Source organism: Prenolepis imparis, unplaced genomic scaffold (genome assembly GCF_030444845.1).
Source record: "Prenolepis imparis isolate NDT839.2.m4 unplaced genomic scaffold, iyPreImpa1.0 SCAF_5, whole genome shotgun sequence".
NCBI lineage: Eukaryota > Metazoa > Arthropoda > Insecta > Hymenoptera > Formicidae > Prenolepis > Prenolepis imparis.
Window position 1 is genome coordinate 13,159,990 of NW_028141163.1, and position 14,061 is coordinate 13,174,050.

The window sequence follows — 14,061 nt, forward strand, 5'->3', positions numbered from 1 at the left end:
GAAGCGTCGTGTTTCCCGTCATGTCTCGAATGGAAACAGATAGTCTCGTTTATGATTTCAGTAGCTGTATCGTAAACCTGTCTTGTCCTGCGCGATACGCGATGTGAGTATACATATACCTGATAAGGTGTGCTCGGTTGACAGAGGCTCAGTTTTGTAATGCGCGAAATTATTCCGTCACCGTGAAGCATTTTTTGCGAGTAGTCTCAATGAATGCATTTAGCGGAGATAACACTGTGTACTTTCCACTAGACCTGATTAAGAGAGTCTGAGAGAGAGAGATAGAGAATCGCAAAAAGATAATATAATTTTTTAATTATTGTAAAATTATAAATTGAATAGTTTATACAAAGAAGAACTTAATTCATTTAATCTTAAGAAAATTTTCTTTATTTTCTTTACAGAATCTTAATGTGTTATATTGATGAATTTTTATTTCTTATTTTTTGAAAGCATTTTAATGTAATATTTCTTATTCTATTTTATTACAATAATTAAAAAATTGTGACAATTTATGAGGATTTTTATTTTAGACTCAAATAAATATTTTAATCTTTTAGTTATATAAATTAGCTTATATATCTTTTTTGTAAATAATATTAATTATATGTTTTATTAATATTAAACATAAATGGAATTAAAATTTTCAAGTTTTTCTCCAGATGAATTTGTTGAAAAATAATTTTCTCTCTCGTCTCTATCTTTCTCTCTTTCTCTATCTGTCTTTCGCTTTCTCGTGAGTTAACATCGCGGTTTCGCACGGCGATCGATCGTCAAGCGTGGGAATGTCACTGCGCGATCAGCTGTCTAGCTGCAAGGCCGCCACGAAGAGATACAGTACATTTTCACGATATTTCCGCTCGTCGCTCGCCCGTCGAAGCGAAATTTCCGTCGCGTGTCCGCGTATTTTCCTAACGAAGGCTCCGTTTAACGAGAGAGACCGGATAGATGTCCAGCGCGGTGGAAACAATTGATCAATTCAGCCGCGTGTCCAATTACGAAATTGGCAACGATAAAAATACCGGGCCGGACTCTTAATTCGATTCAGCCAATTAGAACCTTCTCATTGTCCGTCCGTAGAGGGTTGAATATGCTTCTTGCATCTCGCTCGTTGAGAGAAAATTTCTGCGGCAAACAGCAGCGTTCTTTGTTCGAGATGACGTCTCTCTCTCTCTCGTGTCCTACAAGTATCTTCCGGAGCACTGAATATACGGAACTGTTATCGCCGAAATATAGTTGATTAACAAAGTTTCCCCTCTGTTAAATTCTTTCTCGGGAACAGGTCCGAGCTGCAATTAAAACTTGAGTAATAGACACGGGATATATACATATAGAATGAAAAAGCAAGTGCACGACAAACTCGTAATTTCGCGTGAAGATCCTTGTAAAATGTTGCCTTGTTGTACAATTGACAATTTAATGTAATAAGCGAAAAGCTCTGATGTTTACTTAAAGTTTATTTTTAATGATATTTGACAGGAGAGTTACGTCAAAGTTTTTTTTAATTAGTACAGTGGGAAACATATAATTTGCGGAACCGTCAAATCCACCGTACTTTTTGCGGAATTTCTTTTTCTTGTTCTACTTCTCTTTTAAAATTTACTTCTACAAAATAAGAATAAACCAAGAGAGTTGCTGTGCGCGATACTAGTGCAACTAATTAGGTAAAATTTACCAAAACATTGATGTTGCATACATTTATTAATTTTATTAGGAATATTCATTTAGCATATTTATTAAGATTACAGTTGCGCATTTTATATATTCACATAAAGTTATAAGATAAAATAATAACAAAATCTAATATAATTAAATAATAAAATAAAAATTATAATTAAGTATCAGTAAATTAATAAATAAAATAATAGTAACAAAGTTATACATATATATGAAAATCTGTAAAATCTTAGTTTAGATATAGAATGTTGCGTTTGTTTAATGTTACAATGCGGTGGGTTGTAAGATATACAGCAGCCCTAAATAAATTTAAGAAAGTATCGAATAAACAAATGGGTGTAGTTGTTTTCTTGTTGGTCCGGAAGCGGGTCAAGATCACGTGGGACGCCGAGATGTATGGGCGATCGGTGGAAAAAATATCTCGCAGCCGACCATGAATTAAACGGCTGCCCGATATCACGAATTGCGTAATCAATCTAAAGTGGCTGCTCGAGCAGCGATATCTGGAATATCGAGACACTCGAGACTCTCGACAACACTTGGATGCACAATCGAGATTCTCGGAATCCGTTTTTCTATTTTTGTCGCGATCTTTTCCCTTGTTTAGATCAGTCGCAATTAATGACGCGTCACTTATGCGATCTTTTTCGCTTTACGAGAGCTTTTTTCTTCTTTTTTTTTTTTCTACAAATACATTGTATAGGACATTGTTTATCTGTTTATCGATGAACTCATGTGCTCCTAAACATTGATAAACCGTGACTTTTACGATTGTTATCGTTAGTATCAATTAATGGTTTTATCGATTTTGAAGTGGAAATCTGTATTAAACCCGTGATGACAATACCTGTCAGGATGTTGCAATTGTATTTATATAATGAATTTATTTATATTTTATAGATATTTATTTATTCTTTAGAATTTTTCGATCTAAAGTTGAAGCTCCTTTCATGTTTTCTTAAGCTTGCAAGAGTGCAAATATTGCGTTATAAGATATCATAAGATAACATAAGTGATGCAATCAGAATCTTTATATACATTTTCTCTCAGAAATCAGTGAGATTTCTAGCGTAACAATGATTTCGATGAAATTATCGACAGCTCGTTATCGATTAATCACCGTTATTATCTCTTGCCTTGCCCTATCGTTGGATGGATTATTATCGGATTGATTAACTCGATTATAGATTACCTTGTTAAGGCGAACCCGCGACGTGATCTCGAGGCTTTCGATGTACATTGAGAGTTTAAGGTCGTTTGGGAAAGGTTATAAAAAAAGTATGCAATACTACAGAATATGACAATGTTAGAAATTACAATTTGAAATATGTCTATAGGTTCGTGATCAAGAATTAAAATATCTTTGAATAACTATTGTACACAACTATTGTATACTTATATCAGTGTATATATGCGCATATATAATATATTTTATAGTTTTTGTTTTATTTTTTTAGTTTAATTTTTTCTTTATATCTTTTTTTTTTCTTCTTCCAAAATTTATATATAAATGATAACTGTTTGTGTGCGATTTATATGCAGATAATTGTGTAGAAAAATTAACCCGGAAAATTAAATCAAAACAAGTTACGTAATGATTTTGGATATGTACGCGCAAAAGATAATTTATTTTAAACTTAATTTATCTTCAAAGTTATTATTACTTGATGAGTTTTTATTGATTTTTGCTTAACTTTCTCCACATGTACTTGCGTCCTATTTTAAGCGCAGGAAGTACAAGTGCACTTAGAAAGCAATTGAAATGAATTCTTAACGATCTCGACATCTTTCTCGAAGTGCAATATTTAAAGAACTATGTTTATAGTTCCCATAAAACCAAAATGACCGTGAGCATCTAAAGTTAACATGATTCGCGATTTTGTCGCACGAGGGAAATAAATCCTGGAATTAGACATACAGTTTTTATTATTGTTTGAGAAAACATGGTGCGTATTAATATTTCGAAACACACATTGAAAAGCTCAAAGGACAGGCGTGAGAGATGTTTTGCAGAGCGTTTGAAAAATTTCACGGGATGTTTTATATTTGTAGTATTTTTAAAACCACATCGTATCGGCGCGTAAACGTTGTTAGGGATCAAAGAGTCGCGTAAACGCGAGATCCGGGGGTTGTTTCTAGTTCGGAAATGACGACATTGAATGTCGTCCACAGGATCAGTGGAATCTTGTGCGTATCCTCCCGTCTGTGTACGCGTGTTCATCGCGACATTAAGTGGGGGATGCGGCGCGAAAGAGAGAGGGAGAGAGAGAGAAAGAGAGAGAAAGAGAAAGACAGAGTGTGAGAACCAGGCAGGCAGACAGTACGCGTATAAATACAAGCGGTCGCGTTCATACGCGCTTAGTTGCTGCGATACTCGATTCACGTGACGGCCGTCGATCGAACGTGCCTTTCGAGTTTCGACCCGACGTTTTATTATCCCGCGCTTTCGACGTGCGAACTCGAGCTCCCGTGTATTTACATACGTATACATGTGCGTCGTGATGTGCGTGCGTGTCTGTTCGTCCGATAACGAGAGCGAGTCTAGAAAGGAATAAAAAAAAAAAAAAAAGACGTCAAGAGGAAAGAGTCACTCTTTGTCGGCCAGTCTTATCTTAACCTATTATTTACGTGCATGTTTGAAGAAGAGAAAAAGGAACTGTAATATTTAATCGAAGAAGAAGCGGAAAATTGTCAAATTTCCCGGAAAAAGTTCTCTCGACGTTATTTGTAAAAATAAAACTGGACTGGTTGACGGCCGATTTGATTCGCGCCAGATGATCGGAAACGGAGCGGTTCGCCTTAGGTTAGGTACATATACAGAGATAAATAAATAAATAAACGGTCGAGTCTCTGCGGGGTTAAACAATCATAGAGATCCCTATATACGTGCTCTCCTCTCTACGATCGGAGCACATACACAAACATGCGTACACACACGTCTACCTGGTAACGCGCGTTTCACGAGAGTGACCGCGTCGTCGGCGTCGCCGGCGTCGGAGTGAAAAGGCGGTCGACCGCTTCAGCTGCTTTCACCGACGACGAGTCGTGGCCAGGTAGAATTAATGCCTCCGGTCGCGCTTTAACGTTCCATTTCGTCGTCCCCGTGCCTATTTTCTTTCTCTCTCTCTCTCTTTCATTTTTATCCTCGTGAAAAATGACGTTCGCCCATAGTCGATAATTATCATCGAGTACATTCCTCATCGTTTCTCCGCTCGAATAACGAACCAGGTCAATGTGTCGATGTGAAAAGTCGATTATCGTCTCGCCACGATCGGAATTGTGAATTTCACGTAGTCCAAATCGTCCGGTATATAACATTAACAAATTGACAGTGACAGCGAGAGATTTCTTTTGGTGTTTTGAAGTTTGCGGATACCGCAACGCGGGGTGGTAACCTTCAGCAAAACCTCGTCAGTGTGCAATATTGAATCAACCGCAAGACACTCGTGTATTCATATTCGCTCGCCTATACTTGAAAATCTTACTGGATATACGTCCGACCCGGATATCTAATCTGTGAGTAGGATAGTCTCCCCACTAATTCGGTCAACGCCATCGCGAGATAACCGAATCGATTCTTCCGAACTGTTTTGTAAAACCGGTGGATGTACGTATAATCCATCCCGATTCTGTTGGCATAAGATATACATATTAACGATTTCGTGGAAGAGAGCGATCTTTCCGATTACGGATTTATATTTTACTCTCGTCTGACCTTGGACGACCTCGCTGCCGCAAGACATTAACCTGGCATTAGGCGGTATCACCGGAGAAATCAACGTCTCTCAACGCCGGTCGATGTATAGCCAAGTAAATACTTAATCTAGACGCGAGTTGACCTTCGACGTGACCCCGATACAAGATACCGAGAGCTCTGGCGCTCTCTGCGATGCGCAGTACGCGATTGTGAACTGTTCGTCATACGGACAACGTGGCCGTTAGAATGGAGACAGCCAAGATGTACATCAGCACTGAACCGCAGAACGGTCACACGACCACCAAGTTCGCCTCGACCAACTCCATCCCGGCGATGATGGAACAGGAATCATCGTTGGCGAAGATCCTCGGCGTCGTTAGGCCACGCGAGAACGCGTCGATTCTGCGGGATTCGAAGAGTCGTCGACACAGCGTCCTCGAGGACCTGAAGGCTCGACGAGACAGCATCTTTCAGAAGGCTCGTCGGGCCAGCGTGTTCGAAGACAGGGACAGTAAGGACGCTAAGGACAGCGCCAAGAATAACGTCAAGGACAACGCCAAGGACAGTAATGCGAAAGATAAGCCGAAGGACAAGAGGAGGAGCAGCGACAGCGGCAGAAGGAGCTCGGTGTTCTACGTATCCGAGGATCTGCTGGAAGAGAATCAAGAGGTACCGGAGAACGAGGATTGCGATCGCGCGGTTCAGGAAGCCAAGAAGGGACGCCGCAAGTCCTGGCATCCGCTTGTTAAGCCGCCCAAGTTGGATCGGAAGAGGAGGAAGGGCGTATCCGGTGTTCCCTCGCAGACCGGAAGCACGGAAGGGCTTTATTCGCAAAGTTATCCTCGGCAGAAGAGACCGTCCTGGTGGAATATCTTTGTACCGGACTCGGTCGTCAGGTATTTATTTATCTCGCGATTATATCGTTTCGTTATTATTGCACGAACGTTGTTAGTCATTGGAGCGATTTCTAGAAGAGGCCGATGTGATTTCGTTTTAAAAGGATAATCGAGGTAAGAAAATGAAGCGAAGTTAAAATGATACGAGTTCTCCGAAAAGATGTTATTTAAACATAATTAAAAGTGTTAATTAAGTCATGAGTATTATACATACTCTTCTGGTATATATATTATTTAATAATATTGAATATAAAGAGGAAAGAAATGTGCGATTTACACATGGGGAATATATTGCTTTCTGAATAATTTATTTCATATTTACATCGCTTAATTATTTGATAAATAAATGTCACGGTTAATTTTAACGGATGATTTACTCATTTAAAATTAATAAAACGATTACGTGCATTTTTCGCACCGGCTAAAAAATTAAGATAAAAATAAACGCGATAAAATTCAAGTAAACGAGGTTTCGAAATCCTATAACGACCGATACATGCGATAATCACAAATATTTAATACCCAATTCACGATGACTTTTACATTGATATATTTGTGTTTCTGTCTCCAATTCTGACAATTAAGATATCGGTACAGATCTCGATATTGAATTAATTGTCAATAATTTTCAATAATTTCATGAAAATTACGTCTTCCACGATTTCACGTCGATTTAATTTTAAATATGATATTGCAATCAATTTGTATCGCCGAATAATTTCAGATTGCCATCGTGTTATAATAATAATAATATTGTATCGTCAATAATTTCAAATTATCACCGTATTTTCCCACATATATAAATAACTCACAATTCATTTTTAAAATCATATCTCCATCGGTGTTTTCATTATTGTATATTGATATATATAAGCAGAGACGAATTATGAATTCAATTTTGAAGGACAAAAATTGTATTTCTACAAATAAATATTTAGGAATATCGCTGTTACATCGAAGTCATTATTTAGGCTAGAGAAAATCTTTTGTCGTTTACCAGACGATGAGAAAGCATCACCGTTTTAGATAACGGCATGTTCATCGTAACGGTATTTTGCGAGAAATAACGACAAATCACAGATGTTTGCGCAACATAGAAACGGCGCATAAGAAAATTTCAATAATTTCGAAAATATTCAAAATGATACTTGCTGGAAGGCCGAGTATTACAAGACCGTTTTTTTTAGTCCAAACAGCAGAACCAGTATCTAAAATTTGAGTACAAATATTTAAACAAGTAATCTGTTTTTTTCGTAAAACAGAAAACTCTTCTTCGGATAAAAAACTTATTTGTTCTACGGTTTAGAGTGAAAAATATTATTAACAGAAACAACGGATATTTCGAATGAGAAACACCAGGGCAAAGAGATTAATCAGCAAAACAAAAATAAATAAAATTTTCGTGGTCCCGATTAGCTCGAGATTAAATTCTGGCGTCATCCTGTTTTCATTCAGTATTCCGATCGAAAATAATGTAACGTTTTTATTACGAGAAAATAGACTTTTCGACACTTTAATATTTCCGCGCACACAGTGTCTCGAGAAAATTTCATGAAAGTTTCCTTCTTGCATTGCGATCTCGCGATTTCTCTACGAGAGACTTATTCGCGGAAGTCATCGTGAAAAGTACCGCCGGTTTGCCTTCACAATTTGCCATAAAATCTATCCAAGCTAGCGGAACCGAACGATTACCCCGATGAACATGCTTGACGAATAATCGAACGTAGAAAGTTTTGATTTTAATTGAATTACGTAACTTATGCACATTTTCTCAAGTATTACGCAAATCTGGAAAAAATAGTATTTTATTTTATTTTTAGAGCAGGATTTATATTTGAAAAATAGCTCAAACGACGTTCTTTTTGAAGAGGGAATTAATCTGATAAATTGATTTTTCTCACATAGAAAGTTTAGCGATTAATTTCTTTCTTTTAAAAATGAATTTATTATATACTATTATATATTGAAATTATTTTTTTTTAAGTTGCAGTATAATAGTTAATTAATAGAAAAATAATTCTAAATTTTTTTCTCTAAAGATATTATGATTGCATATAATAATCTATGCATTCACATACAAAAGTTTTGTATATACATGCATATTTATGAATATTTATTGTATTCATTTATCGTTTATTGTGAAGTGCATTTAAAATTCTAGCGAAACGTTGAAATAAACCGGGATATTTTACTCATTGTTTTCAGAAATCATATACAATTCTTGTTTGCCGTGCGAATAGCATTCGATATAGTAATTTTTCTGTACAGTAGAACCGGAAACAATACTCACTTTTAAATCTTTCATCGTCGTACTTTGAATTGTCCGCGACTCCGTTATTGACATCGTCTGATAACAAAGTTTGCCTTATTTAATCAGCATAATACTGATAACCTTTGTCATATGTACGATTCGTTACAAGTCTCATTGTCAACGCTACTGTCGTTAAAATTTTGCGTTAAAAAATCAGTAATTAAATTCTGAAAATTTGATTATTTTGATTCTATCAGATTTATTTTTTCGTAATTTTTATTGATTAAAATTATTAAAAATTAGCTTAAAATTATAGAAAGATAAAGGTTAACTATAACCTTATATATATTTTATATATTAATTATAAATTACAACCTAACTAAATTACTATACTAAATTACAACCTAATCAATAGAGAAATTAATTGTCTAACAAATTAATTATATTTCTATTTATTATACATTGTTCCAAATAAAGGAACATTAATCTCGGCACGATCATTTAATGTGTTTCTCTTTTTTTCGTGGTATTTTTTGCGTGAATAAAACTCGGGCGATCCAAAAAATTACGGCTCGTCAGGATGGATCACTCGGGATAAGGATACAGACGAGCCTCTTTGTGACTCGCTCAAACCGGTCGCGAATGTCTTAAAATAGCCTTCCCTTTCGTTATCTTTTTTCCTTTCGCGGCTGCTCACCGCTTCTCTCCTTCTTTCACAAGCAAAGAAATGCGATTAAATATAAAATATTTTATCAAATTATATTAGACTTCAATTAATTTTTTCAATTAATTATATTATTTCGGCCCATGCATTATATTTTATATAAAAGTCTTTTTATTTTTAAATAATATAATGTTATATTTTTAAATAATATAATGTTATAATATAATATATTATTTCGGTCCATGCATTATATTTTATATAAAAGTTTTATTTTTAAATAATATAATATTATATTATTTAAAAATAAAAAGACTTTTATATAAAATATAATGCATGGACCGAAATAATATAATTAATTGAAAAAATTAATTGAAGTCTAATATAATTTGATAAAATATTTTATGAGAATGTTCTCAACATATCCACAGTATAACCAGCTTTCCGAAGCCATTATCTTATCACACGCAAATGCCAATTATTTACTTTTGGACTTCATTATTATTTTAATTAAAACTGTCGCGGAATGTTTGATCATACAATAAGGATAATTTACACAGATGCTCCATTTCGCAAATTTTATTTTAATTTTTTTTGCAATGTATATGATAAAAGGAATGTATCGTATATTTATGTAGCAATTAATTGTGCACAAAAGCCAATTCGATATCGAACCTTGAAGGCAGATGTTACACATGTATTCAGGTACATACATCGCGATCTTACATAATTCGCAAGCCTCTCCGACCGCCTTTTTTATAGATCGACACAAAATTACCGGGTGTCATATCCCGTTCGCATCTTATAGAAAAGGTTTTGCATAATCGTGTTTGCACGCGCGACTATTACTTTCCTTCCTCTAGTGTCTTTAGACGCGATTATATATTTTATTCGACGACCTTATCGCGCTTTAGCCATACGTTATGCAAACGACAACGATTATATCGCACTCGAAGTATCAGTGCTATGCTCGATGAAGTGACTAGTCGCTTCGGTAAGAGAGAATATGAGCATTTCGTAGGATTAACATGAAACTTCGATAGAATATTTTTGAGTGACTTTGAAAACAATATTTTCTTCGAACGATCTTTATATTATTCTGGAATTTCTCAAATTAAATTTTATTATTAAAGGTGAGAGTTTGTTAACTTAAAGTTTGTTTGTGATTAAATAAGAACATAGTTTTCTATATTTAAGTTTTAACAACACACAATTAGTCTGATAAAACTGCAAAAACTTTTCTTATTTGTTTCTTTGTTATTTTAATTTATTCTGATCTTATAATTCTGATCGAATTCTTTTTATAAAAGAATCGATAGAGAAAAGAGAGAGCTAAATATCTAAAAATTATGTTGAATAATTTTTTTTACATTGTATTTTAAAATGTTCGACGTTTCTATAACACAAAATACGAATTGTGTTCTCGATGGATGGACAAGCGATTGACAATGCTACCTTAAGCAGTTGTCCCATTTATCGTGAGACTCTGTCGTCTTTAAGCACGCAAGGTGTGTCCTTATGCGCCGGTCGCTTGCGTAAAGTGCGTGCGATGCAATTGAGTGAGACGGGACACGCCGTTACGCTCTGATTCCGCCATTTCTGATCGTTCCGACGTCTTTTATGGCGATCCGAACAGGTATAAGGCATCCGATAACGGCTTTTAAATTGGTGGCCTCTCCGACTATTTTTGCTCCCTTTTTTTTATTTCACCGGATATGAATTTCATATAGCGTCGCGAATCGCGTAACACGTCGTGAGCAGATTAAACTTTCCATACGGAAGTTATATTTCGACCGTGATTCCGTGATGTTTATATGTACAACACCGAACTGAAGCGCACGTAATTGTTGGTAAATTTCGACAATTGTCTCATTTGTATAGACACTAGTTTATAATATTCACTTCCATTTCCATTTTTTAAAAATATTTGTCATAATAGCTCATACAATAGATTTTATAGCGATGTAGAATTTTTGAAGTTGAATATACAAAGATAAACGCGTACGCAGCATCCATTTTCGTTTCGTGCAGAAATTTTTCAAACTGAACAGTTTATGAAACCGGAACATTTCAACGAGAAAAACAAATATCGCACGTGTGTACGTAGCAGCAATAAAAATTGTACAATTTCGACGTTTTCTCAAATCCATATGCTGATATGAATATCCGTTCTGTAGAAAGAACTAATCCTCGCGAGATATCTGACGAAATTCTGTCATCAGGTGTTTAGTGGCGCACGTAATAAACTATGAGTCATTTTTCTCCGAGGGAATTAGTAATTTAGGTCAAACCGTTGCAATGTGTTGCGCGAGCACGGAAGTAAAATCGCTCTTAAGTACCGCTCCGCTTGATCCATTAGAGATGGGAGAAAGAACCTCGCGTGCGTTTAAACTTCGTAACGGCATCTGCATCTTAGAAACGAACAGATGCTTTCGGTCGACGATAGAAAAGAAGCCCGCGAAAGAAATAGCAAGAGAGCTATCGAGTCTGAATGCCTCGCTGCAGCTTTGTTAAAATTGTACCTAATGTTTTTATATTATATAAAATTATTTATATATTAATATATTATATTTAAAAAAATTTTTTTAAACATCATAGCTCTTTATTAAATGCATAGCTTGTATCTATGTTATTCTCTTTATTTTACTTATATTTTTCTTTTATATAATTCAATGCTTTTAAATGGCTTATATTTTCAATCTTGTCAAAGTCATTACCACTTCCTGGGTGTACAATTAACCTCACTGAATTTCTAATGAGTTTTTTGCTTCGTTCTTTTACGAGTCGGCTCGGAACCAGTTTTGGGCTTGTGGTGAATGCGCGAAATGCGGTTGCATTTGCATCGAGCGCGGTTGAAAAGGCGTCGAAGACGCGCGAGCTAACGAAATGCATAAGCCCTCTCACAACGACCGGCAAAGAACGAGCAGTACGGAGAGATTACGCGATATCTCATTTTTATACACGTTGGACGTAGACCGACTTTCTCAGGGACGGGGCGTAAAGTCGCGAGACGCATCCATCCCCGTGGAACACGATGCCGCTTTATCACTTTAAAAATTCAGTCGCGACAAGAGAGCGCTTTTACGACGGCGTGTAACAACGTGCAACTTTACGTGGAGCAACAAACGCCGATTATATGCGGCGCAACAACAGATTTAATAAAATAGGAAATTCGTAGCGTAAATATAAAGAGAGGCAAAGTCATCCACCATATATTATCCAGGCTACGTGTGGACATGGCGTTATAAAATTTATATAATTTCTTTGCTGAATAATGATTTGTATATTTTTTATTATCGCAAGGCTTGAAACATATTGTTGCCCATATTGTTTACAGACCGAGCCTTAGTTAATCGCGATTTCCACTACTTATCGTCAATCGAAGGAAATAATTAAATTACAATACGATTTCTTTGTCATTAATTAATTTTGATCATTCTACTAATATGTATTGTTTTGAAGTGCATATATGCAATCGATATCTACGTGAATCGGTGATGAAAACGCGAGATTTGATTTAGATTAAAGCGCGATGGAAAAACCCCGCTTCATCGATATGCACCTGCTGTATCGGCGTCAATAATCGAGCGAGATTATCGTCGACGATAGCCAGACCGCGTCACACATCGGAGTTCGGCCCTGTGTTTGCACCGGCATGATTCCGACGTCGGAGACTATTAGAAAGTCGAGCCGCGTGTTACGAATGCGGCGAAACACGCGGGTCTCTCCGAGTGGTGAATTTCATAACGAATGGCAGCTCGGGAAAATTGATACGCGTCGCTGCCACGAAGTCGTTCGCACTTTTGCAGTAAAAAGAAGGGAAGAAAAAACGCAGTGGAAAATGTGTGCTGTATATTTTACGCTCGCCGCTACTTGCTCTCGCACGTGTTTTTATTGAATATGTCGTCGTCGTCGTCGTTTTTTTGAAAAGTTGTCGCATGATAAAATCGACAAAATGAAAAACTGCGATAAGGAATTAATTTCTAATTTCTATTTGCTTGTGAATAATGAGAGAAAGAGAGGGGAGAAATATTTTTACAGACTCTAAACGTTGACCTGAATATTTATATAAATATTTTTTAAATATAGAGCGATACACAAATGAGACAAGGATATGTCACATTAAAATTTAATGTATGATTTATCGAGATCATTAGGGCTTAATTACGACTAATTTTTCTTAAGAATAAAGAAACGTATCAAGAACTAAAATAAAGAATTGCTAGTACTACTTGCTGTGACTGTCTTATTTATTATAATTGGTTTCACGAGTTTTAAGGCGAACAACAAGACTGTGTGTACACATTGTAATAATCGAATAATGACGATGGATGATGTCATTGGTGATAAATGGCACGTTTTCGTTTGAATTTCGCGTTTACCGGTGCGCGACTATAAATATAAATGAGAGTGCTGATGGAATTTTTCCTCCGCGGTTGATTAACTGGCGGCATTTGCGTAGAGAGCGCGAAACTGATGACGTCAATCATGGTGTTATCGCGAATGTAAAATGCGTTGAATTTTTACCTTTCTTCTGACAACGCCCCAAAAAAAAAATTAAAAAAAAAGGTATGAGAGTTTGTGAATGCGCTTTTTGAACGTTTGCTGCGCACACAAGAATACACTGAATTCTCATGTTTCATGTTTTACCTGAACTGCTAATGACTAACGGTATTCGGTCGTTATGCGATTTCTTGCGAAAATATTGAAAGTCGAACCGAGTAAATCTTGGATCGAGCAAGTCTCTTACTGTCTCACTTTATAATAATAAAGATGAAGTAATTTAGCTTCTGCAACACTTTTAGAAATTTATATATTGAAATTATATAACTTTTATATCTAAAGATTTATTATGTTGTTCTATACGTTTCTCTTGGCA

General features: G+C 35.9%; 1 protein-coding gene across 9 annotated transcripts in view; it reads left to right on the forward strand.

Annotated features, from left to right (window-relative positions):
- Mtd (TLD domain-containing protein mustard) overlaps positions 1–14,061 on the forward strand; it is a 126,466-nt gene that overhangs the window by 51,542 nt on the left and 60,863 nt on the right. For 3 of the 9 annotated variants that reach the window (XM_083038498.1, XM_083038500.1, XM_083038499.1), the window contains exon 1: positions 4,019–6,270. The exons of 4 other annotated variants lie outside the window; for them this stretch is intronic. In XM_083038498.1, the coding sequence (XP_082894624.1) occupies positions 5,621–6,270 (650 nt within the window). In that variant the 5' untranslated portion in view covers positions 4,019–5,620. Of the gene's footprint in view, positions 1–4,018; positions 6,271–14,061 lie in introns of those variants that run through there. 2 more of the 9 variants (XM_083038501.1, XM_083038502.1) reach the window with 1 other exon arrangement.